Below are 27,933 nucleotides of genomic sequence, written 5' to 3'. Positions count from 1 at the left end.
TTCTCATTGAACCCTTGTTCTTTCTTTTGCCGTTGAAGCCTTTTCTTCATTTCTCTGTACCAAACGGCTGTTCTGAGCACAAATTCGGCGTGCCTATCCTGAGCAAATCCAACAAAAAAAATTGGGATTTTTACATGATTTGGGAGATTGGTTTTGTCAGTTCCTTCTTCGAGCCAGCAGTTCAACTGCTACTCCTGCAGACACTTGATTTCATGTTGCAGAGATTACGGGTCATTCGCATGATGTTTGTACTTCAAAGGAGGAAAATTAGGAGCAGGTGAACTGCTCTTGCTTACCCTTGCCGTGTTTTCCTCTTTCTCTAATATCAAATTAACCCATTTCTATATTGATTTCATGTTGCAAGAATTGCTCACGTGATAATTGTACTTTCAAGGCGGGAAATTGGGAACTTTTTGTTAGGTTAGGTATGGCATTCTATTCTCATCAGCTTTGCCATTCAATTTTCCGCTCAAATCATGCTTTCTATTCAATTCTCATGAGCCGTATGAAATAGGCTTCCTATTCATTTAGCCTGTAATTTTTCCACTGAATTACAAAATAGGCTTCCTATTTATCAGTGCATGGTGCTGGCTCCTCTGTCCTATGAACTGCAAGAAGAAGCATCCTGATCTTTACATCTTCTACTTTGGAGTCTCTTCGGTGAGAAAAAGTCTTCCCTTTTTTTTGTCAATTTTTCCCCGTATGAGTAATAGACAGATTAATAAATTATGATATACACATATGCTTCAATTGATAGGTTCCTTCTGCTGCGATTCATATTATCAGTCAAGGAATCCTTTAACTTGAAGGTCAGCTTGTTGTCTTTCTTGAATCTATGAGCAGCTTTTCTTCATTTATGTGACTATATTTTCATAAGTGAAATTTCACCTTTCCCTTTTCTTTTTAGCAGTTTTCCTTCTGTATCTGCTTCATTTATTTTAAGTTTACTGGTGCTATTTGTTTTGTGTGATCCTTTGTAAAACAAATGGTTGTTTATTTGAGTAGGTAATTGCGTTAACATTTTCTCAATCCAATTGTTCTGCTGCAACCCATTCACCTAAAAAAACTAACCAAAAATGAAGATACGAATCCAGCTCCCAGTTCAATAATCTTTATTTTGAAATTTGGTGAATTCTTGAAGCAATATATTATTAGTGGCATGCCTACAAAAAAAGACAATTCCATATGCTGATGTGATTCTGGCCAACTGAGCTGTCCTATTGGTTTGCATATAATCAATGTTCTATCAAATAGTCAAATTGCTATATATACTAGAAAAAAGATTATAGTAATGGACAACAATACCAAATTTTGTAAACCAAAGTCATTAGCACAATATATTTTGCGAGACAAACTTTTGCTTCTGCTGATTTTGGGGCTGTGACTGCTATGCTAAAGTTATTATTGCATGACAAGTTCCTTTTTAACTAATTTCAACCTCCTGCTACCGGTTCATTTGTCTTTAATCACAATGGACAATTTGGTAACACATAAAAATGAGAAGTTATGCAAAACCTAAGATTGTTTTTCTTACAATATAATACATATCTGAGATATGTAACCTGTTGTTGTTCTAAATGAGGAATAAGAGTGATTATCTATTTTTTAGAAAACTTTAAGATCAATGCAGAGAGACTATTATTGGCAAACCTTGTTTAGTCATCTAAGTGACTATTGGTTAAGTAACTTAGGACTTTGTACTTCTTGTTTCTAATTGATTACTTAGTGTGTGCCTTTTTGTTTGCTGTTTCATTTAGTCTAGACTTGTCTAGGGCAATGAAAAGCTTTATGGTTACTTCTTAAGGATTTTGTATATAGAACATCCTTCGGCTGTTATTCATTGTAGCCCTTGTAGGCAAAGCTTGTTCACTCCTTTAGATGACTATCAATTAAGCAACTTAGGTTATTGTGCCTATTTTACCCCAAGTTACATGTGATATGCTTGTTGTTTTGTTTAATCTAGACACAACCTTAGGATAATGAAAAGCTTGATGCTTACTTCTTAAGAACGGAGATTTGAATGGTGCTACTTGTTGTAGTCTACCCAAAAGCTGGGCTCCAAAGGCAATGTAATAAACATTTCTAAAGCAAAATGAAGGTTATAAACTTGGCATTCGGCTCAGTTGTGGCTTTAGGTGTCTGCTTAAAATTACTTTGTTTTGTTTATTAGTGCATCATTGTTGTTGCTGTATTTGCTTCTCAAGTTCGAATTATGTATGCAGTTATTTAGCGTCTTTGACAAGCCTAGAATAGACCAGACAAAAAATATTGTATTTAGAGAAGTTCTTGAAACTTCTCGCACAGCTGCCAAGTAAATATGTTGTTTTAGGATTCAGTTCCAGTTTTCCTGAATGTTCTAGAATTTCTTCTCTTTTAACTTACAAACTGATTATGTGTCTCTTATTATTATAGATAACTTAAAAGGCTATCAATGTTGATGTAGGATGGGTTATGAGATGCCCATCTTGCAAAGAAGAGAGCAGAGTTGTAGCAAGGTAATTACCAAATTAAGTTTCCCTCTCTTGTAATGAAAAATTAGAATATAATATTTTATTTCCAATGTGTAATAGGACCCGAGTTGGGATTGCTGTTGATGATGGTACGGGCTCCATAAACACTGTTATCTTTGGCCTTGATGCTGAAAAGCTTATCCCATTTACAGCACTTCAATTCTGGGAAGCTCATACTGAGGTAAGCTAACAATCTTGGCAACAAAAAAAACTGCTACAAGTTTAGCTCTTGCATGATACTACAACTACCAGCTTAATACATCTTGCTTAATGTTATCGATCCTTTTTCCCTTCGTAGATTTCTTCATTTTCTCCTTCAGCTGCCATGAACTTAATGTGCCTATATTTCTGCTGCCCATTATAGTTTCCTATATTTCTACTGACTTTTCCTATATCATGTGGGCTATATTTCTGGTGGAATTGCCAGTTTCATCTTTGTTTTCCATTTTTTGGTTGTTTTCCTGTGTGATGCTCAACCAGTTGGTTTGCCTGCTAATTTGAACTCTCATGCTTGTAGCCTTTTCTATTAGTTACTAAAGCCACAAAGTGTCAAATTCTTACTGTTGTCTGAGGCTTATTTATTAGGAATTTAGTTGTAAGAAACCCATAAAGCAAAAGGAGGGGTGGTGGTATTCAGGAAAAAACAGTGATAGCTGTCAATGGGTACATTTTCCTGGATAAGGTTCTGAGATTTGAGTCCAATTGAGCTATCCTGTAAATGAGATATCGAGTTACCTCTTCCAGCCCCTTCTTTGCCAGATTTGGTTAGTTTTAGGTAAATAAGTAAATAGAAATTTTGTGCACAATTGGAACTGTATATTTGATACTAATAGAGTTTGTGCACGATTGGACAATTAGAGCATTGGCCATCCTTCGCATGACAGATCCAATCTCAATCGAATTGGACTGCATGTCCAGAATGAGTCAAATAGTTCTGCCTTCTTTTCGCCAAGTGACTTTCTGTTGATCCAACAACTGGAACATCTCTCCTTCGTTGCTTTTGCTGGTCTATATTAATGGGCCAGATGAACTCAAAAGATTTCGGCCTTTTTAGGCCTTTACCTGAATAGAAAAAAAAGGGAGAGTTTTATTTAGTTCATTGAGGTCCAATGGTAATAACTATCGAATAATTTGATTTTTATGCTTCTTTTCTTGGGTATGAATGCTACTCTCACCATGTAAAAGTGTCATGATTGTAGGAAACAAAAGATTATTTGGTTTTGCCATCTTTCACAGTAATTCCATAATGTCTTGGGTATAATATGTTTTGTTTCCTTCCATAACTTATGCTTGGGATCCAATTCTATTCACACAACATGAAGTTACTCAGAATTTGAATATCATTGCTAATTATTTATACTTTAAAACAAAAAAAACAGGAGCTTAACTTTTCTGCTGAATTAGCATCTGCAATCAGAAAGCATTCGATTGTGTGTTTCATTCGGTACTATGAGTCAAATTATCAAGGCCAAAAGAAAGGCAAGTATAATATTGTCAAGGCATACACTATTGAGGAATCAGTTCACATTCCAATGGCCATCACAACTGGAGAAACAAATGAAAAAATTCCAGATCTTCATGCTACTGTCCTGCAGCCTGCCAAGGAAAATGAATTTTTCAGTCCATCAACCAAAAAATTGCTTGATACCATCGCTGAATCATCTGCTACTGCAAACGAAGTGCCGCCTACAGTGACCACAGCAAAAAGGGCCTTGGTTTTTGGAACTGTGCCTCCTGGAATTGGTTTGAATTCTGCTGAAGCTAATGCACCTACCTCGCTGTCCACCAATGCACCTGGAAGTCCTTTGAAGAAGCAGCGTGATGATGAGCTCTGAACTTCCTTGAAGCCTTTTGAATTGCTGATTTTGCTAATGTTAAAGCACTTTACAGCTGCATTTCTAATCTTGCATCTTTTGACATAATATTGACATCCATTAAGAAATTGTTCTTTTGTGTACCTTAATGGATCTCAATATGTGATCTTTTGTAATTGCAGCCTATGATTGGACTTTATAGTAAGCATTTAGCAAGTCATCTCCTGTCTCTGTAAGACTAACTTGCAGTTGAAAATATTAAACTGTTTGTGAAACTACTTGCCAATCTTTTGTCATCTTCTCTTATCTTTTGCAATGCTAATGATTTTTTTGTTTTGTTTAGTCTCATATTGTTAGCTGTATACTTGATTGGTAATTTATAATTTTAGGAATGCTATTTCACAAACATTACTGTTAATCTTATCTTATACGAAAATATATAACAACATATTATAGGGGGCCTAGGCTGTGCTTAGCACAGCCGATAACCTCCTAGTATATATATATATATATATATATATATATATGCGGGCGCGCGCCTATAACACCTGTAACTATCAAATTAGGAATCAAAGCCCATGCACCATTGTATCCCAAAGTTCCACCAACTAGCCAAACAAACTCTTAACCACCACTACCTCTTCCACATATCAACAAACCAATCGGACCCTCCTATGCTCTATTCCAGTCGGCAACACATCCCCAATTTTGTACAAGACACAAACTTGTTTCTATCAACTAGAAAGAGAGAAAGAGAACCGAGAGAGTCTTGAGAAAGAGAGGAACATCTCCTTGTCTGGTCGGCTGAGAGGAAGCTCCAATTCAACCCAAAATCTTCTCCAAAATCCCTCCTAAAATATCAAGCCACAAGCGAGAGAAAGGGAGATTGAAAGCTGGAAAACAACCTGCAAGAAATTGTCCATTAATTGTTTCAGTTTGAAGGCAACAGGGAGGTTTAACTGCATTTCTTTTCAGTTTTCTTGCTTAATCAAGGGTAAAAACTCCTCCAAAACTCCATTTCTTTCACATGCAAGAAGATTAGCCGGTTGCATGTTAATTTTAGGTAGTGAAAATGGTAGTTTTTGAAGATTAAAGTGAAGCTCTCTTTGATTGAATGATGAACTGTCCACTTGTTATGTTGTTGGCGTAATTGACTTTTGATTCCAAATTTTGGATAAATGTACTTGAACTCATGAAATATGTTTAGTATAATCATTATTTGGTGTTGCATGAATTTTGATTGAGAGTTGCATGACTGTTATACCATTTTCCAGCTTAGCCGATGGAAATATCTTGGAGTTTGAATGGATATTTTGATATAAAATTGGTTGAAAAATACTTCATTGACACTTGTTTGTGTGGTTTGTGGCCGGAAATAAAATTTAAAATGGTTAAAATTGAAGGGAAAGGTTGCTGTGCCAACTATAGGAATCGAGGGGACCTTGTACCTTATTTGAGTGAATCTTCAACCATTATCAGGTTTAATTGTCTTTATATGACTTGCACACACACCTTAATGTAATAATCTAGTCATGCATGTGGTTTTTGGCCAATAAAAGATAGAATTATGGAACAAGAAAGTAGATTAAAGTTAGCTACTTTTGAACTTGAATGATTAAAAAGGGGAATGGGAGTAAAATTGATCCCTCGCATTTAAATATAACCAATTCAAGAAAACTAAATGTTAAGATTTTTAGGTATCTAAAACTAGAGATATATGAACTAGTTAGACCTTGATTTCACTTGAGTTCTTTTACTAAAATTCACCTTGGGCATCATTTAAGGAATTCAAGAACTAATTTAGTAATGTAACTATATCTTAGGAGTCGAGGGTGAAGTTGAAAGGGAAACCAATATCGAGGAGTGAACGCCAATCTAAAGTGAGTGTTTCCTCATTTATGTATGTCAAATTGTCCGTGTGTTACTTAAACAATGTGTATGTGATTGTAAAATGTTTTCAATTGTCCCTTGCCTTCTAAGTCAGGAGTGTACTTTATCACACCTGACTTAGTTTGTGTTTGAAGGTTGATAATTGATCAAGTGTTACTATAAGTGTGCATGACTGTAAGTTGTGTGTGTACTTTACTGCATCGGCTGAACTGGGTCCCAAAGCCGTCTGTTCAACTGACTATTCGAGCCAGGAAAAGGGCTTGGTCGGATAGGACTATAGTTTTGGGTAAGTGTATTGGTATACTCGAGTATTATCACAGAGTAGTAGATTACTGATATAGCCATCTAACTGAGGAAAGTGTTTACTGTTTTGAAGGTTATAAGGAGGAGTTCGGCGGAGTGTGTAGTGCATGGAAGTGGCTCTAATATGAGCATTGTATCCTTTTAACAGTGATTGGTTAATGAAGTGTTTTCTTCTTTGTTTAATTTTGCTACTTGTTTAAGTATTTAATTGATTGTTGCTTGTGTGGAACCTCACTGGGTTTAGCTCAACCCATTAGTTTGTAGGACAGGTGTGGAGATTAGTAAAAAATTTAAGCCCGAGACTTGAATTGTACTTGGATAAATCTCTTTGTATATAATGTTATGGTTTTGTCAACTTTGTTATCTTTAAGGGTTTGTACATATTAAATGTTGTAGGCTAAAACAACTTTTCTTTTGTTTTGGTATGTATCTATGTATGATGGACTGCTAATGATTTTAGCTAGTAAAATGTTATCTCTGAAGTTAATGTAAGTAAATAAGTGAGTCCTGCCAAGAGTCAGGTAGGTGGTCCGCTTAATCCTTTGGTTCGCCTCAGGGTATTAGTGGGGTCGACCGGTCGACACAAATCCTCCAATGCCTTAAGGAAAAATTAGTTTTTGGTAGAATATGTTATTCATCCTCTAGTGCCTTATTCTCCTTGATATTTTCAGCCCATTGAATCCTTTACTTCCTCCACTGCGACTAGTCATATACACGGAAGTCTACAGCATAGGTGTTTCATCTATTCCCATAGTTCGTGAGATTCCAATGTTACTTCTGCTGCATGATTTTTGTAGTAATAGTTGTCCATTCAATGCATTATTACCCTTATCATTTAGTTTATCAATGGAGAATTGTTACACCGACTAAAACTTGGATAATACTATTAAAACCAGGTCTTTCTTCATCTATATTAAACAGCCACAATGTTCATTCTGTTCGTTTACAATATTATTCTCTTTGATATTTTGTTTTATACAAAAGCTGCAAAATTCAAACAACCTATGCTACTAATACTAATGCTTGATGCATGGTGAAGTTTCACTAATGCATAGTAAAAGCGGAATTATGTCATATCATTAGTTTAATATAAGCTATTTGATATTTATAAAACTAATGCTATCAAACTAACAACATATTACCCTAACAGTACTGTAAACTTTCTCGTAGGTATGAAATCAAAACCTTCAGAGATTATCTACCACCATTGTTTTGTTTCTATCGATTTCCTCTTGTGTGCTGTTATAAGAAAGGAGCTTCCATTCCAGTTCAATTTTGGAAGGTAATTCTTTATTGAGATACATAACAGGTGGTACTTCTGGCCTCCACAAGACTAATCCCCTGCCAAATTTGATGATCACTTTGGAAGGCCAAAATTTTCTAACTTTTTGTCTTCATATGTAATGTGTTCTTCTATACTATTACAGCTGAATTTGTTGCGAACAACTTGTGAAATTCCTATTACTCCGACAATGGGGACAAAAGATTGGAGGTAAGAGTGTCAAAGGGTAAAGAAAATGTTGCAACTGCCTGGCCACCGGGACACTGTTAACTAATTTATTTCTATGATTAAGATCTATATTTGCAATACAATATATTTTTTAAGAGCAAATTATCCGGATGACCACTGAACTTTTGGAATCGTCGAGTTTTGCCCACTGAACTATTAAAAGTCCAGTTTTGATCACTGAACTATCTAAATTTTTTATTTTGGGTCATTTCATTAGATTGAATCGTTAACTATGCCCTTTTCTTTTGTCTCGTGAATCGTGCGAGCACTCAAATCTTTCATGTTTAATGATGAAATCTAATAGAATGGTTCGAAATTTAAACTTTAGATAGTTCAATGGTCAAAATCAGACTTTTAATAATTCGATAGTCAAAAGTCGATGATTTTAAAAGTTTGGTGGCCATTCAGATAATTTGCTCATTTTTTAATGGGTGCCCAAGCTTGGTAAACCTAAACTACACTTTTTTTTTTTTATTATTAGTATAGGTGGGAAGGTTCGAAATCGAAACTTTTCACTTATACTTTTTCTCCCAATTAGACTACTCTTAATTTACCATATGGATGCATGAACTCAAAATCATTGCACCCCTTATATTTAAATATTTTTTTCAAATTAACTTTATTGCTGCAAAAATTTAACTCATGAAATTCAAGTGTTATTTTTTTAAAATAGTGTAATTAATTTGGGAAGTTTCACAATTCAGGGATGCAATAAATGTGAAAGTGTATATTGATATAGTAACTTGGGCGTGATCTATGTGTTTTAATGAGTGTCAAATATAAAAAATTTCCAATTAGCATAATTTGCAAAAAAAAGAACATTATTCAACTTATATCAAAAATAAAATTTCTAATCATCTTTTTGTCTCACATACATCACACTACGTTTCTAAAACTAGTTGAGGATAAAGTCAGAGACCTTTTCTTATTTTGTTTTTATATTGTTTGGTACAAAAATTTTGTTTATTCCTGTAAGGTTAAGGTAATGAACGTTTGGAATCTTATGATAATAAGTAGTTTAACCTAGATAGGTATATTTCTCAGTAGAGGACACGAAGCAGTATCAAATGATCTGTGAAATGAAAAAGGCATACCTATGTGTTACAAATTAAAAGGAAAAATTGAGAAGAAAGTTTTGTAAATTTGACAGTTACCGCTTTGAAAAATCTAGGAATGTGGCAATTGCTCGTAAATATGAATTCAGGATTTTTTTTCCCACATTTTTCTGGAATAGGTTACCACCATTTTACCTTTTGTATTGTGGGTAACAAAGGAGTCTCCAGGTTCTAGGGCTGAAGCACTGAGATTCACCCCCTTTCTCAGGCTTATGTAGTGAGATACACATACCACGTTTGTTGGAATGAAAAACAATAAGCAGTATTAGGAATAGACTTATTTTTTGTTTAATGTTCTTGAAATTAAATGGGCGTCAGATTTCATTGGTGGCAGAATCAAGGCCCTAAAGTTAGAGGGGCCAAACTTTGATAGTACAAGAAATGCAGTAATAATAGGGTTTAAAACTAATAAAATGTCTACCTTATGTTAAATATACTTTCAAATCTAAATAATGCTTAAATTTTGCTGTGAAAATTTCTTCTCCATTTACATCCTTATTTAACTTCCTAACACTCCTGTAAAGGGTAATACTTGTGATGTGTCAATTTTTTGTGGGCGAACAACATATAATAAGAAAGAGAATATTAAAAATTTGGGGAGCGGAGGCGGGTCGGGGAAGTGTGGCCCCTCATCTACATGTAGCTCCGCCGCTCCGCCACAGGAATGCATAGTAATAAAAACACCAATTGTCCGAATGAATGAAGCATATGGCCCCGTGGTCATCCCAAGCCTTCTTAGGCTTGGTGGCGCGCGAGGTCAAGGCTTCCCACAAAATTTGTCACAATATGTGACGGTTTTCATTGATTAGTTTTGATGGAGTTTCTACTCACATCGAGTCCCCTCCCCTCTCCCTAGAATAGGCTAGCTTAGATTATAGGAATTCTATCGTATCGTATAGATGTCACTTTTTTGTTTTTTCAGGGCAAACCCTGTATACGAAAGAGGGATGTTAACCCTATTTTATTGATCATCAAAATAATTAGGCAAATGGAGGGGGACCAAACCAAAACCTCCAATACATGATAAAAAAACCATAAATAAGGACTAGTTACTCCCTTATAGAAATTGATAAAACAGATAAAACGAGTATATTTAGTTTAAAGCACTGAAATTTACTCCCATTTCGGTGATTTTAGTATATGATTGGGAAATTATACTTCACAAGTCACGTATCCAAGCAAATTCTCGTGGAGGAATTAATTATACGAGTCACTCTTTTTTTTTTTCCCTCTTTTTCTCAAGTAAAATAAATCAAATTGAAGTTCTGGCCAAAACTGATATTAAGAAACTCATGCTAATTTCCTTCTAAAAAAGCAATGGAACATGCGTAGTCTGGTATTTTGCTGAACTCGAAAAACAAAATAAATATTATTAATTCAGGCACCAAAAAAAAAAGAAGATTGGGACAAGAAGTATAATTTTAATTTCAACACAATATCACAATATCAAAGGCTGAACTCCTTTTCATGACTATAATAAATTCTCTAAAATACTACTAAAAAACAACAGTACTTTCTAAATGATATCCATGCAAGTATTTTTCTCCTTTCCCTATAAAGTTTCGGAGTCTTCACTCGAAAAAAAAAAATGCTGGACACCATAAACTTATTGACTTTTCCTTAACTCAGAAGATCATCCAAGGAGAAACTTCTTTTCAAGAATTTAACTTCACCTTCAATCTCCTCCTCTTGATTAATTAGCACAGTGGATTTTGGGAACTTCTGCTTGACATTCAATCTTCGCAATTTAAGTTTCAAAGCCCTTTTCCTATTTATTAGATGTTCTCTTTTCCACAGGTCTTCAACATCTCGAACTTCCGACAAGTCCCTAAAAGATTTCGACTTCCCACCATAAGATTTTGAGAGCCCCCTAAAGGAAAATTGAACGAAAAAAATACAAAACTTGGATTAATCCACATTGATAATAAAAAATACATACAAGACAACTATTGATATAAAAGAGAGAGAGAAAGATGTTACATGAGGGGAAGAGCCTCCTCTGTTGAAGCCAAATAATTGGCAAAGTTAATGGCCATTTTTTAGCCTAGACAGCCTTTGGGAAGTTCTTGAGGTTGTTCGAGGGTTCTTTCTTCTCTTCCATCTAATTTATTTGCATTCATATGGTGAAGAAAATGGAATGTACAGTGTGAAACCAAAAGTTTAGGAACCTATGAAGGTCGTACCCATTATACTTTGGAAAGAATGATAACAAAGAAAGCCCTGGGAACAAGAGATTTTTTCTTACTATAAATTGTATGTCGAGACAATGACGGGTTTGCATTGCCTAGAGGAAAAAAAGTATGAAGGAATTTAGGAAGAAAATTAACTTGCTCAAAATGTGAAAGCTACAAAATAAAGAAATTCGACATTTAGTTTCCTTTGAACACTAGATTCAACCGACTTAAATTTGCAACATGCACCAACAGGAAGATGGACACTTTATACCAAATAGTTATGTGGATTTTTATATCGGGTACCCATTAATATAGTTAATTAACACTTAACATACCACATGATTATACCTAATCATAATTTTGATACCCCTGCATTTAGATATTTTTTTCAAAATGGTTAACGCTTGAAACTCTGTGCCCAATGAATACCAGTAAGCAAACTGTGATTTTATTAATCGATATAACTGGAATATTAATTATGGTAAACTAGATTGGATTAGTGAGACCTTTTTCTTCTTTTTTATGAACTTCTCGATCTCCAGTAACCATATTGGCCCCAATTAATTAGGAATTGAGCAATGTCGAACCCTTTTGGGGTGGCTCTCCCAACTGGATTAATGAGATGATGCTCGTCGTTTGGCAACAAGATACACATTATTATTTGATTCGTATCACTCACGAAATATATTACCGTCGAAGTTCATCCCCACTGAATATGGGGTTTGAGTAATTAACTTTGTTTGCTTGGGCCTAGTTGGATGGCACAACGCAAGCTGTTTAATTCAAGCATCTGATTGCATACTCTGCAAACATGCTCCACTTATATTTCATAAGATTACAAGAAGCCCCACTTTTGAGTTCACGTACACAAAGCATAATTAGAACTGGTGCTCCATGTTGGAGTATTTTAATAAAATAGTTAAATTCTCAATTAAAGGTGTCAGTTACAAGGAAAATAGATTGGTAAAATTTTCTGCAATTTATAGGTGTTTGAATGGTTTGACTAAAGATTTATTATATGAAATTATGGCTTTTCAATTACCATAAATTTTTGTAAACCACAATACAAATTTGAATATGTTTTGAATGATCAATAATTTCAACATTTACTTGGTGTCTTATTAGTAGTGTAAGTTATGTTTGTCTAACTTTTCTTCACCTATAAGTATGCATATTTGAGATGGAAAAATACTACTACTACAGCTTATGTTTTGTGAGTTTAAATTCACTATTGTCTACCTCATACTTAGGCAAGAAAAAAGGTGTTTGTAAAGCTATACTCTCCTAGTTGTGCAGTCTAGAGAGAGTGTTAGTAAGTGTGGTTGGGCTGTTGTATCCTGGGGGTGACAAGTTAGAGAACCTGTTGCACCGGAATAGATTTTTCCGCAGTGGCTTGAATTACCTTAAAGAAAGCGATATCCGTGTCTCAACCCTCCACATTTGTGCATTATTATATTATTATTTTAACTATTTTATTATAGTTAATTTTATAATTGTTAAAATTATTATTATAACTATTGTTGATTTTGTTATTTAACATTTGTATTTTTGTTCTAGAAAAACAACAATTTTAAGGTGATTCAAATCAAGATGGAGTTCAACTTACAAGTCACTTACGATCAACTCAAGCGACTTGAGTAGTCTACCTATGGACGGAAAAAAAATGAGAAGATCTCTACCAATGAGATATATGAAGCATAAAATGCTTGTGAAGAAAAATTTAGGAAAAAGGGATGTTGTTGAATTCCATTACTAGTATTCTAATGACTTTTATAGTTTCTATGAAATTTCTTATCCTAATACCAAAAGTTTTGGAAGGCTTAACAGGAAAATGTGACATCAGAGAAATAGATCCGAAGGAGTTCAAATTATTGAACACTTACAACTTGTTGCTGCACTAGACAAGTTGCACCATGCATTTTGGAAGAAATTATAAAGGTGTCTTCTTGACAAGTAAAAAATGAATTCGTACTTCTTCCAATGGGCAAATGGGCAACTTGATGACTTGATCTATTGAAGAGTTTATGTATAACCAAATTAACCTAGATAAATTTGGTTTGTGTGATATGATCATATTATTGAACCCTTGATTTGATAAAAGAAATTCATACTAATTGTGTAATGTCCATATTTCATGCTTCTAAGTTATGCTAGTATGCAAATTTTACTCCATTCTTCTTAAAATGATAGGCATTATCAATTGAGTTATTTACTTGAATTTATGAATTCTAATAAATGTATACTCCATTCACTGCGTAGATAATAAGAAGTTGTATAATATCTTGTGTCAAGATGAATTTCAAAGCAGGACCATAAAATTCTTTAACATGTGTTATAAGAATTTAGCTATTACTTGTGGTGTTTGATAAGCTGATGAATATGTGTGAATTTAAAAAATAAAGATTATATTGTTATGTGGATATATATGTGATTGATTGTCAAAGAATTACAGGGAGTCAGGAAGCTATGGTCATCCCATCTATATTGAATTAGTTAGAGTGGAATATTTTTTTTCTAGGAAAGCTTCCAAAAATGCAGGTCATAAGACTGTGCTTACAGAATTTGTTAGCCACATTTTTGTTCTTCAAAATCTATCAGCTTAGTGTATATCTGATTTGATATACTTTGTAATTTGTGAAAGTTATGTTACGACTCATAGACTTCAATCTATGTTTGGTGATTCTTATGAGATTGATATAAAAAGTTAAAAATAGTGGGAGTATTTTCTTTGCTAAAAATTAATGCAAAGAATTAGATTAATTACATGAGAATACTCAATTAAATGACATGGATCTATCTCTTGAAAAATATATATACAAATCTCATGTGGTACCATGTTATTTTTGCAACTTGTGGATATGAATTTTAAAGTTGCAATTAAGTGCAATATTAAATGACATTGAGTATCATATTTCTTAATTCTTTCTTCGAGTTTGTGCAAATGGACACACACTCAAAAGTGATATTATAATGCGAAGGCACTTGAAATAAGTATTTTATATTCTTGCGAAAAGAATTTCTATGGAAATTTCATGGAGATGGCAAAAATGGTTCCCAGTATGTTTATGCACTATTGGCCTACTAGATGAAATTGATAATATTTGAGAAATAAAGTAGCTCCTAGTAGTAAACTAATGGTCATCTAAGTTGATGATTTCTAGTGGGACTACTGGCTACTAAGTGAAAAAAAATGAAAATATTGGGCCTTCACCTGAAGTGAATATAATTGCCTGTATGGCAATTATGTGAGAAATATTCTCACAAAATATTGGTATTATCACAGCATTATTGTGATACTTGATGAAAATAATTTGACTCGAGTGGCAATGAGATCATATCTTTGTTTATATTTTTGTGATAATAGTAAACAACTCAAGCTTGAGGCAAAGATATGATAAACCATGAGAGGGATATGACTAAAGTCCATAAATTCTAAATCATATGTAACGATACCGAACCTAATGATTGGAGATGCCAAGAGTTAGGTTCAAAGAGAAAAACGAATTACATGGTGATTTGAAATGAAGTATGTGCAAGTGTTGATAAGTATGGTCCATCCCTATGGTACATATGCATACATCCTGTAATGGAAGAAAGGTTGAGCTACATTGCTCTTAATGAAATCTATAGCTCCTATGAGTGGAGTGTTTGAGTTACGGGAGCACCCTTGATAGATTTCACCTATATGAGTGTTATGGGTGGGACCGCCCTAAAGAGAATTGAGACTTGTTCTCTTATACACTCATGAAAAAACTGGGATTGAGCACAAGTCCGTAAAGTGCTAGCTTTATTAGCTCACGAGGACACCTGGACTATTGTGTGTGTAATGTGATATCCAATATCCCAAAAGCAGCCATAGTTCAAGACCGAAATTCACTACTGGCTCTGGTATTGGAAATTATGATAACACTAAATATAGGTTCAAAGCATTGCTACTTATATTATGCACGTTAGTCCTTTCTTGCAATATAATATTATACTATTTTATTTTATTAAAATAAGTGCGGGACTGTTGGAGTATTTTAATAAAATAATTAAATTCTCAATTAAAGGTGTTAGTTACAAGGAAAATAGATCGGTAAAATTTTCTACAATTTATAGGTGTTTGAATGGTTTTGACTAAAAATTTATTATATGAAATTATGGCTTTTCAATTACCATAAATTTTTGTAACCCACAATACAAATTTGAATGTGTTTTGAATGGCCAATAATTTCAATATTTACTTGGTGTCTTGTTAGTAGTGTAGGTTATACTTGTCTAACTTTTCTTCACCTATAAATATGTATATTTGAGATGGAAAAATACTACTACTACAACTTATGTTTTGTATGTTTAAATTCACTATTTTCTATCTCATAGTTAAGCAAGAAAAAAGGTGTTTTTAGAGTTATACTCTCCTAGTTTTGCACTGGAGATGGAAAAGCTGTTGCACTGGAATTGATTCTTCCACAGAGACTTAAATCACCTTAAAGAAAGTGAGATATCCGTGCCTCAACCCTCCACATTTGTGCATTATTATATTATTATTTTAACTATTTTATTATAGTTAATTTTATAATTGTTAAAATTATTATTATAACTATTGTTGATTTTGTTATTTAACATTTGTGTTCTTGTTCTAGTAGAACAACACTCCATGAACACCCAATGTGTGTGCAATTAAAAAATACATAATATTTATAATCATATATTTTAAATAAATTTTTTATTACTAAAGCAAACTTTAATCTTTTAAAAAATTTTCATAAAATAATTTTATATTAGTAATTATAATGTTTAGGGGTATTTATGTTGAAAACATATACTTAAAGAGTTGAAAGTAAAAATAATGGGTTAGAAGTTCAACTAGAACTTGAATTTTTGTTAGATCTGAGTATGTTTGAGCATTTGAGATAGACATGTGTATGGATGTACATTCTAAGTTTGGGAACTGTTGTTTCACTTACTTTTGAAGTTGTAATTTGTTTTCTTGAAATAGAGACAGATTGAGTCCTGGCGAGAGTTGGACAGGTTGTCTGTCAAATCCTTGGATTCGCCCTAGAGGGAGGTGGGATCGTTACATTGGGCCACTGTTTTGGTATACTTGAATATGACCACGAAGTTAGGTGGAGTACTGGCCAGTAAATAAAATGCAATGAATAAAATGACTGACTGAATGAAATGATTGCTGTTGAAGTTTTTATTTTCAAATGTTTTCAAATGTCGGAGATATAAGGAAGAAATGGAAGGAGACTGAATGACTAAATTAATAAATGACTCCAAGTGAGCACGTATCCTTTTACTGAATGTGCTATTGTTACTTGAATGCTCCAAATGTTTTTCTTGATTGGTTGTTGTTAAATGTGATATGTATGTGATATACTACTTGAATGCTTGTTTGGAAACCTCACTGGGCTTTTAACTCATTCCTTTAGTTTGTTTTCCTTACAGGAGTGGAGGTGCGGAACAAATAGACGTGAACTAGTGTGTATAACCCTCTTGTACTTGTACTTTTGGTAGATAGAGTGTATTTTAGATTTTTGATGTTGTATCTTACATTTCAATTTTGGTTTGTAATTAAGCTCGGATTATTAGTTGAATTGTAGAACTCTAGTGCTCATATGGATGTTTGAACGGTTATTTTGAGAATTGATTGTAGTGAATGTAATGAGTTTTGGCGAGAGTTGGACAGGCAGTCCGTCAAAATCTTGGGTACGCCCTAGGAGGAAGTGGAGTCGTCACAAAATATCTATTTGTAATAATGCATAATGTCTTAGGGCAAAGTAGTACTTTCACTGTATCTTATGTAAGTAATGGGTCCAAATTTCTGATAAGGGAGGTTAGTGTAATTTTTAAAATCTCAGGAGAGGTCAGTGAAAGTGTCAAAAACTACAAGGGAGGTTTCTGAAATTATCCCAAAAAACAATAGTACAACATGAGCTACTAAAAACACTACAACCATATAATGATATAAAAGACAAACAGAGGTAATTAGATCTAAGGGGAAAAAAGAAGAAGCAAACTTGGCGGTGAAGTTGCAGAAGAAAGGCTTGACACAGAGCAAATGGAAAAACCGGAGAGGTGATGAAGAGGAAATTAGAAAGAAAATATGGCTATACCTAAATAAACTCATCTGCTATGGTGATCACCACTTCCAAAAGGCACAAGTGGGCATAGTTATTAAACCCAACCCGGGAAGGAACCCGGCGAAGGGGGTGGGTCAACGGGTTACTGGTTCAACCGGTGGGTGAGTGGTTGAACCGGTGGGTCACTAAATATATTTAAATATTATATTTCATAATTTTTTATATAAGATATATGATATAAATTGTAATAAATAATGCCATAGTAAAAGCTCATTTAATTTAATTTGCTATAAAATAATTAATTCATATAAGAATCAATTAAATATAAAGTTATTTAGCAATACACCAAACTTCAAGTGTAAAATTTTATCTATATTTAGTGTAATAATGTAGCTTATTTATGAATTTTAAGTGTAAAAAATTATTAAATTAATATTTGTCTTTGAAATGAATTATGTAATGTGTTATTTTTGAAATTCATTTTATAAATTATAGAGTTTGGAGGGTACTAATTTTTATTAAAAAATTTCAAATAAATTTATTTTAGAGAAAAAAAAGATAGAATTGAAAAAAAATATATATATATTATAATAAAGACCTTTCATTAACAAATTTCGGAGCAGCTTAGTGGTAAGCATACGTTAGTGATTGGTGGAGGTCCAAGGTTCGAGCCTTGACAAAGGCAATAAAATTTTTCCACCAGAACCGGTCAGTGGACAAAATCGGCCGGGTTTCCGGTTTAGCCCGGTCCGACCGCCGGGCCGTTGACTAGTCAACGGTCCCGTTGCTCGAATGATCCAATTTAAGACTCGGCCCGGCCCAATGGTAGGTTCACCGGTTTGACCGGTTCGACCGCCGGGCCGGGCTGGGTTTAATAACTATGCAAGTGGGAGACCCCATGTTAAAATGTCATTCTTACCCAGTAGCTGAACACAAGAAGTCCATGCAAAGAGCATCTTGGAGGGTACATCTGTAATTGAATTCTGAAAATTACTCTATTTCTTGATTAAACTCCGCTATGACGCAGCTAAGCAAAGCACGTAAGACTTGAAGTGCATCTTTGTCGGTATGAAGCATATGAAGGGCAATTTTGTAATCTTGACTAACACGCATGCAGACACCAATATTACAGCATGCAAGGGAGGAAATAAAAAGGCCCCCAAATGAGCAGATGGAAGTGCAGTAATTGGAACACCAAAAGGGAGTGAACAATAAGATGACCACAACAGTCACAGGGAAAAACCTTAATTCCTCCCCTCATTCAGACAATGCATATAAAGTCCACAATAGTCTTTCCAGCCAAGAAACATGCAGCTGCCTCTAGCACACAACGTTACACAAACAGCGGCCACCAAACTAAAAAGACGAAAACACCCCTGATGGAGAGCAGATGAAAATGGTATGAACAGTGGCCGGAAAGATCTTCTTATATAGTATAAGAATTCATTTTTCAGGTCTGTTAATCCAATGCGTTTACCACTCTTGATTTTTAAGTAATCTGCTCACTTAGCTTTTCATTTTGTTTTTCAAAAAAATTTTGCCCATGGTTTTCTCTTCTTTCACAACTTGCAATTTACAAAACACATATTAGTACGTCTCTGCATGAACAAAATGTTGTATGATTACCGTTGACATTGTTAACCAATTGGCAATAAGTATCCAAAAACTATACGGAGAATACTTTTAATTTTTTTTATTTCTTCCATTTCTTTTCTTGGTAAATTCTTCAACTGCCGAGGCATTTTTAGCAACTTGCATCTAGTCTCAACTTTTGGCCCAACAAATGCTCGAATTAGGCAAAATTCTGCTTAAAGACCAACGGTGCCAAAAAGAAATAAGGGAGACTGAAAATCATTGAATGAAAAATCGTAGGATAAAATTCTCTTAATTTTACGTATAGGCTTTGAGTTGGAAAAGGCATCATCAAAGCAAGTCCCTTCTTTATATATAATCCATCACGAATCCACATCCTTCACAAGGGATCGCTCGCCTCTTCTTTCTCTTCCAAACTGTTTATTGATAGGCTATATGATTAATTTTTTTTTATATTATCAATGTATATACCTGCAGAATTAGATGCATGGCAAATCATCTCAATTTGAATTTACATACAAAATTTTACATATGTAGCATGCATCTAAATCTGCTGATGTATGCACTGACAATGTATAAAAAATTTGCTTTAAGTTATATAATGTTTAATTTAGACTATAGAAAAAGTATATTTGGTGATCAAAGTTTATCTTTTATATCATAACAAGAGACATTTAGGTCTTTTAAGTTAAATTGCTTCTTCAATTGACCATAATGTCAATCATAATAAAGAGTAATCGACTACTAAACAAATATTTCTATGACCTCAAGAAATTTGCTCGAAGAAATAGAGCTTTTTACTTTTTTTTTTTTTTTGCTTCATTTTAGCATGTTTCAATTTTAATACCAAATTAAATCTTTTCTGACATACCTTAGCTTAATTGTACATACACGAGTTACCAGTTCCTTTAATTAGTTTCTCGTGTTGAGAATGGAAAGCTAATTTCCTTGCGAGTGGTGAAGCTTGATATGTCGAGGTCTTCATTGACTTGATATGTTACACTGTTCTACTTTCGCTATTTTTCCTTGTAATGTCCTTGCCGTTTCCAGAAAAAAACGCTTTCTTTTTTATCATTTTCCTTTGCAGTTTCCAGCAGGAAATTAGACGGGTTGAAGTTGTCCTTTTCTTAGACAGTATTAATTTGCCTGCTCCTTCCTATTAGCTTGCCTCCAAAGTTCCCCTGTTCTTTTCTTTCCAACTAACCTTTTTATTCGTTCATAGGTTGAAAAGGTTAATTAAATTGGTTTGCATTTATTTGGATACTTTTTGGATCAATTGGGTATTATTATCATCATCATACATCAAAGATATAGATGTCAACTATAACCCACTTAAGTTGACCAGTCCAAATCCATCCACTACTAGTTGGGTTTGGATATGCATTGAATTTTTTTTGATAGAAAGAGAGGCAAATTTTATTAATAGCACACTAGATCTGCTTCAAGAGCAAAAATAACTAAGCAAGCAAGGTAAAGAGTCATTCCACACACAAGAATCTGAAACTGATAATGCATATTTAGCCAAAAGGTGAGCAATGTATTGTTATTTCTAGAAGTCCCCAAGCTGAGAAATTATGTAAATGAAAGATGACATTTAAATTGGTGACTCAATTAAACCCTTTAATTAGTGGGTGTTATGTGGGTTGACTCTTATCATCCATGTAAAAATAATTGTACATTCAAACTCAACTTAAATAGATAGATTCAAATTTTTTACCAATCCAATAACTACTTCTTAAAGTTTACCAGACATATTGACTGTTATTCTCCTTTTTTATTTTTTATTTATTTCCTTCTCTGTTTATCTCCTTCTTTCAAAATTCACGAAATTAACAAGATTCGTGTTAATTAGTTTCTTATGCTGTTGCAAATGGACATCAGCTTAAAGATAATTCCACTTTGCACCCTTAACTTGTATTTGAGTCTTACTTTGCATCCCAAACTACATAGTCAACCCTATGTTTACGGATATACCCCATTTCAGTCTAATCAAAGTCAACAAAAGTAAAGAGTGCATAGAATGCACGAATCGAGCAATTGTATAAAAAAATTATAGAAAAATAGAGAAGGAAAACTTTCCATCCCATTGGGAAATGGTCTCATGTATCAGGACTTAGCTAGGGTTAAAGGAAAGCCCAGTTACCCGACAAAGCAAAAGAGAGTACATTATAAAAATTGAAAATTTAGAGTTTCAGTTGGAATATTTTTAGCAAGAACCAATCCAAATCTGAATTAGAAAAATGATTCTTCCAACGGCTTGCAAGATTTTTCCAATGGCTTGACCCCAAAGTAGATCCAAGATACAAGGAATTAGTGAATGGATGTTAAACTCCACTGGTTAGGAAGATGAAAATAGATAAATAATAGTTTGAAGAACAAAACCTCAAAACTACTGATGTTAATGATCGACTATGTATTTATTTTTGTTGTGGTTTTTTTTTTTATTTTTTTTTTATTTTTGAGAAAGACAAGAGATATAAAATATGGACAACTATGAGAAATGATCTCAAATGGGAAGTTTCCAAGAATTTAAGGGGCAATGTACTCTAATGACAAGTTCAGAGCGGTACAAAATAAGAATCAGATATCAGTTAGGAAGTACAAAGCGAAATTAATCTTTTTATTGGTGTACTTCTGCTATACATGTATGTAGTGTGCCCACTTCTTATTTCGATTAGTTTTGTTTATGTTTTTAACGTTTGGATTCCAATAGGATGAATCCAAGAGTTTAGACTTTAGAGTGCAATGTGTTCAAAAGTGATTTTTATGATACAAAGTAAGATACAAATACAGGTTAACGGGTACAAAATTGAATTAGTCTCTCACCCCTTCATGATTTCATCTCACAATAAACTCAAACATATCTCCAAATTTTCCTTGAAATGGTTGGTCGAAATAGTAGATTTAACTTAACAGTTCAAACTAAATAAAGGATTTTAGTAGTGTCAGACACTGTAACTTTGAAAGTTAAAAACGTACTTCTACTCTTTCAACCCTTAATTTTTTGTTACTTGGGATGTTAGAGATATATGTGAAAGTATCTACAAATCTCAAGTAAAAATACCTAGAACATACGGATAAAAGGTAAAACAGTGGTAGACAAAAGATACTTCTATTTTTCTATTTTCCTTAAACAAAACATACTTCGTAGAGTGTAAAATCCACACCTTTATACAAGGCTTTGAATCCTAGCCCATCCATTGACCCGTAAAAATTGTTGGGTTAAGTGTCATTGGTTTGATCATTGAGCCAACTATTACTGACTAGTGATGTCATAATTATTTTATAAATATTAATTATTATTTGATACGAGAAGGCGAGCTGTTCAAGTTAAATCTCGTTTGTTTCTAAAACCGTCCGAGTCGTGCAAGCTGTCCGAAAGGTTGAAGAACGTTACTTGTTCAATCTTGGCGCAGACTTTCAAGACTTGAAGTCCAAGCCTTGGCTTAAACTCTAGTTGAGGGTCACCAGTCCTTATGGTTCTAGTCGTTTCCTTTAGTTTGCTATTTTAATTTTTTTATAATTTTATTAGGGCCAGCTAGTCTGTTTTGGTCCGATTGCTAGTGAAAGGTTTAGTACTAAATTTTTGTTGTTATTTAGGGCCGGTCCATGTTTTGGTCCGCATATGTAAAGGCTATAAATAAGCCTCCACAATATTGGTTGAAACAGAGTTTGATTATTGAGAAATTCGTTGGTATTTTCTAGCAATTGAGAGAGCTTTGACTCGTGGCTTCTTCGAAGCGTTCCCTTGAACCCCTTAGGGAGTCTCGGGTGTTCAAATATCGGTTTATCAATTCAAAATCACCTTAAATTGTGGCGCCCTCTATCTCATAAATTTGGTTCTCTAATTCGATTAGTTACATGTTGAGATTATATCAACATGTTCGTGACTTTTAGAATTAATTAGGATCAAGTTTTTTTTCGGCTGCCAAACCTAATATATTAATCATGTAGGTCTAGAGCATGTGATCACGGGTTAAATGTTTCAACATGTTCTTGATAAGAACACATTAATCAAGAAAAAAAAAGGAAGAAATCCTAACTTAAGCATTTCAACATGTTCTTGATAAGAATAATTAATCAAGGAGCTCTTGATAAGAACGGGTTAAGTGTTTGTTTCAACATATTGAAACAAGAACATTAGGTTTGTTTCAACATGTTCGTGATAAGAACGGGTCAAGTGTTTCAACATGTTCTTGATAAGAAACAAATCAAGAAAAAAATTCTTATCGTTAGGATTTCTTCCTTTTCCTTCGGTCGTTAAGTGTTTCTTGACTGTTGCTGTCCATGTTCTTCTTGTTGTGTTCGAGTCTTCAATTTCAGAAATTACTTGTCTACCTCTTGTGTTAGTATCTTGTGTTATTCGTGAGTTTAAAAAAAAAAAAAAAAAAAGGTGTTTGGTATGTTTGGTTTTTGGTGGGTTGGGGTTCTTGGAATTCTTGGGATTTCTTAATACAAAATTTTGAAATTCTTGATCACTTTCTTCAGTTCTTGGGAAATCTTGAAGTTCTTGAACACACTCTAGTTTGAATTTCTTGAACTTGATTGGACTGTCTTGATTTGTTTCTTGAAGTTGCGACTAAAAAAATAATAAAATAAAAAAGAAAATCAGAATCAAAACGCAACTCGTGTCTTGATTGATCCGTGGAAAAAGAGAAGAAGAGAGAAAGCAATTCGGATCATAAGTGAATCAAGAAATAGTCTTGTTCTCTTGGAAACCGTGCGTGACTTGGAAAAGTATCCAAATCTGGAAATATAATCCTTATCAGATTCAGTTCCAGCTTCTTGTTTATGTAATCCGAATTCCACCTAGGGGAAAAAAGGGGGCGGGTCCACAACTGAATTATCTTTCTTGATTACAATCCAAGAATCAATCGGACTTCTTGTTCAATTTCCAGCTTGATGAGAATCGGGTAGAGTTATCTAGGTTTCTAAATTTCGGCTTGTTGTTTCTTGAATGTAGTCGACTTGTTTGCTGTCCAGCCTTGACAACTGATTTGTGCAGCCATATTAGTTCGTTGTTTAGTCTTTTGTTCAGTTTCATTCGAGTCTAATAATCAGAAAGCAAGCCCAAATCAGTTCCGGATTTCTTAGGTAGCGATAGGATCTTTTCCTAGTTCCATTTGGATTTCTTTTCTTTGGCTACTTGATCCGAGTTTGTCCAGCTTTAAATTCAGTTTCTTTGAGTCAATTTTCCAGCCATATTCCAGTCCTTCTTGTGTGTGATTTCCAGCATAAATTAGTGTCCCTTTGAGTCTTAAATCTTTCTTGCAAATATAACTAAGCCATGTCTCGTGAGGGAGAAATTCCAGCTGTTGACTCTACACTTTGAATTGAAGCTCTAATTGAAGATTTTCAGCAGCGAATGACCATGACAATGGAGTCCCTTCTTGAACGAATGGATAAATTGGAAACATCACATGATAGCTCCAAAGGCAGCCGTGGAGGTAGTAGAAGCCGTGGAGGACATCAATCTAATGAATTTAGTGATTCTAACTCTGAGGATGACTTTCGACGAAGGTGACCAAGGAAAAACACTAGACCAATTGGAGATGCTATAAAGGGCATCAAAGTGAAAATTCCACCTTTCCAAGGCAAGTCTGATCTGGATGCGTATCTTCAGTGGGAAAGAAGGGTTGAATTGGTGTTTGATTGCAATACATATTTTAAGGAGCGGAAAGTTAAGCTTGCAGTTGTTGAATTCACTGATTACGCTATTGTGTGGTGGATCAACTGTCAACTAGTAGAAGAAGATGTGGTGAGCAAGCCGTTAGTACTTGGGCAGAATTGAAACACATTATGAGGAAGAGGTTCGTGCCTAGTCACTACCATCAAGACCTATTCCAAAAGTTGCAAACATTGACACAAGGAGAGCGTAGTGTTGAGGATTATTTCAAAGATATGGAGATATCTATGCTGCGGGCTGACATTAATGAAGATCGAGAAGCAACAATGGCGAGATTCTTGAGTGGATTGCATCCAGAGATAGCCAATATTGTTGAATTGCAACACTATGTGGAGATGAGTGATATGCTTGAGAAAGCTGTCAAAGTGGAACGTCAACTCAAGAGAGGGGGTTTTAGTTGCTACAATGCCAATGACCGATCATCTAATTGGAGGCAAAACCAACCTAGAAAGATTGATCAAGGTTCAACTTCTAACACTACACCAATGTTGGAGTGTATGCCCTAAAACAATGTATTTGTTTTATTTTATGCATTCCTTATTATATGTTTTGTATTTTAATAACTTCTTATTTATCTATTAAATATTAGTTATAACCGATAAAGTCCATAGTGTGACGCCCCCACTTCTCCCAAGGGCGAACCCAAGGGTATCCGCGGAACGCCTGCCTAGCTCTCGCCAGGACTCGAGACAAATCAATTCAAACTTAACAATATATAACAATTTATACCAGTCTAATAAGGAAAAATCGCTTCCATAAACGAATATCCAAGTCTTGTACCACGTGTTCAAAATACATCCGTTATCCAATTCTTACGTCAGGATCCAAAAGATACATCAATTCCCAAATATATACAATAGCCAAAATGTCTAGTCAATTACAATTGAAACCCTAATACAAAAGTACATCCAAAGGGTTCCAACGAGTTTCACTCCATCCATTCCTGTTAAGGAAAACAAATCTACGGGGTGAGCGAAACGCTCGTGAGGCCAAGAAAACACACATGCAAGCACGTTGTCCAAATAACAATCCCAATATTCAAGTAATTTACAATTCGAGCGAGAAAAATAAACAGAAACAATTCAAGGATATAGGAGCTCTCAGGAGCTATTTTCCTCTTGCTTCGCCACGGCTCGATCCGATACCCCCTCGTGATGACACTCCGTTATCCTGGTGGGTATTTTATCCGTAGAAACTTCACTTATTACTTCCTCCGACCAACATTCCACCCTCTCGGATCCGAAACCAAACACGCACGAAAAAGGTGATACTCGTCGAGTATGCCACACGAGATCTCAAGAGATCAAGTTTTGATTTTTGAACACGCACGGAAAGGGCGATACTCCACGAGTATGCCGAACAAGATCTCAAAAGATCAAGTTGTGTTTTGTTATTCTCTTGGTTTATCAAACTTCTCGACCAAGCCCATGCCGGCTCGAGTTGTAAGATTGGTTAAGAGAATTGGGCGTCCCCATAAGTCGAGGAGGTTCACTCCACCCGACAACAAGACACGCACGACATACACGACATGCATGGCAACACGACACGCACACGAAAACGGGTATATTTTAGTCGACGAGATTCACTCAATCGACTTTGAAAACCAAGTTAATACAAGTAAAGTTCAAGTAAAGGAGAGCGAGTGCGATAAAGTACACACTCGTCTCATCAAGTGATATTCACGTATATAAGCAGGTAAATCAAGTAAACACGACAAGTCAGGCACTTGACACTCACCAATTCAAAAGTAATTGAGCGAGAAAATCTTTAGTTGTCCCCTCCGGGATTCTTTTCAAGACTCGCTTGAGCACCTGAAGCAATTAACAAGTATTTTTCACTCACAATCACGTATTAATCAAGAAAGGAGTTACGCTTATTTGGACTAGTCAATACCTCAAACCAAGAACCTTAGCCACTCAAAATAAAGGTTCAAAAGTGAGGTTTTATTAACACAAGAAAAACTGATTTCCTTCATGAAATCAAGTTTAAAGCGATCAATTATCATCAAGAAGGAGTAACAAGTTTTCAAATTTTCATTTTCTAAGAAATCAGCAAATTTCAGCTTTGCGCGTCAAATTTAGAAAAATCAGATCTTGCACTCAGTAGGTCCAAAATTATAAAACTTGGTACCGTTGGAAACCTCTTAGAAAGTACTAAAAGTTCTTAAAAGACACTTTTCCATGAATCTAAGTGGAAGGTATTCAAAAATGAGCTTGAAGGTACAGGTTCGGCGTACAAGGCAGAATTAAGTTGGATTTCGGCCAACTTTGGAAATTCGGCACGATTCACATGTTGCAAACCGGCCTCTGAAATTTACAGCTCAATTAGTGTTACAAGTGAGGTTTATAAAAAAACAAGCGGATCAAGAATCGGAGTTTCGAGTACCGAGATACGGTAGCTCAAAGTTGAGGAAGATTCAAGACTGAAGAAGAATTTCCAGTTTTGAACCTCCAACACTAGCAATTTAATTCGGTATCGAAACGAACTTGAATTGGTGCCAAAATTGGCAGTATTTTACTCCTATATTCAAGGTATTCCTCTATCAAATTTCAGGGAAAAATACCCTCGGGAAGGTAGTTAATTAGTCAACCAAAGTTCAGGAAAAATTCTAAGGCAATCTGCCTTGTGACTTTCATTTCACAATTTCAAATCGTTTAACCAAGAAAACTATCCGAACATGGTTCATTTGTGAAACAAAGGTCTAAGACCCATCCATGATACCTTTGGTAAGTGATGAGCATCAAGAACTTCAATTAATAAAATCATTCCCAAGTTTTGCCCCAAATCAGTCCAAATACTACGTTTTTCCAAAACAGGGCAGTCCTCTTGTTTTAGTCACAACTCAATCAATTTAACTCGGAATGAGGCATGGTTTATGGCGTTAGAAAATACATTCACGGGACTAAAAGTTCACAGAAGGAAATGTTCTGAAATTTGGCAAGAAACCAGCTCAAAATTGAGCCTCAAGTTGCTGCCTCAACAAGCCATTCCAGCAAATCCGAGAGACAGGACAGCTAACTTAAAACGTTTGGTTCGGATCACTCACAAAGAATCAGAACGTGCATTTTATCTCAAATTAAAGCTAGGAATGTCTAGTTTCAAACGCCACCGACGGCACTTGATTTCGACACCCGAGGACAGAGTTATGGCCAAAATACGACCACTGGACAGTTTTACCCGAAAATAATTTTCCAGCATGCCTAGTTCATGAATAAATTCATTTGCCCATCCAATCGTTAATGTTTTCCAACGAAAATTTCTACACACATA

The 27,933-nt window shown here is 34.6% G+C and overlaps 1 protein-coding gene across 2 annotated transcripts; it reads left to right on the top strand.

Annotated features, from left to right (window-relative positions):
• On the top strand, positions 1–4,563 carry LOC113783503. Of its 2 annotated transcripts, none has more exons than XM_027329652.1 (6): positions 1–425; positions 579–660; positions 758–809; positions 2,413–2,495; positions 2,571–2,691; positions 3,890–4,563. In XM_027329652.1, the coding sequence occupies exons 4-6, from the start codon at positions 2,452–2,454 to the stop codon at positions 4,343–4,345; spliced, it is 621 nt and encodes a 206-aa protein (XP_027185453.1). In that variant the 5' UTR covers positions 1–425; positions 579–660; positions 758–809; positions 2,413–2,451; the 3' UTR covers positions 4,346–4,563. The 2 variants fall into 2 exon arrangements, with proteins under 2 accessions (XP_027185453.1, XP_027185454.1); XM_027329653.1 differs by having other exon boundaries at positions 563–660.
• Positions 4,564–27,933: the final 23,370 nt, after the last annotated feature.

The sequence above is a fragment of the Coffea eugenioides genome, chromosome 9 (genome assembly GCF_003713205.1).
Source record: "Coffea eugenioides isolate CCC68of chromosome 9, Ceug_1.0, whole genome shotgun sequence".
Lineage (NCBI taxonomy): Eukaryota > Viridiplantae > Streptophyta > Magnoliopsida > Gentianales > Rubiaceae > Coffea > Coffea eugenioides.
Note: the sequence above shows the minus strand (reverse complement) of the source record. Positions and strands in the feature narration are given on the sequence as shown.

Bases quoted from the DNA above. Each gene is read 5' to 3' on its own strand.
- LOC113783503 (XM_027329652.1), top strand. From the start codon at position 2,452: ATGAGATGCCCATCTTGCAAAGAAGAGAGCAGAGTTGTAGCAAG. The intron at 2,496-2,570 runs GTAATTACCAAA...AATGTGTAATAG, and splicing joins GAGAGCAGAGTTGTAGCAAG to GACCCGAGTTGGGATTGCTG. The intron at 2,692-3,889 runs GTAAGCTAACAA...CAAAAAAAACAG, and splicing joins TCTGGGAAGCTCATACTGAG to GAGCTTAACTTTTCTGCTGA.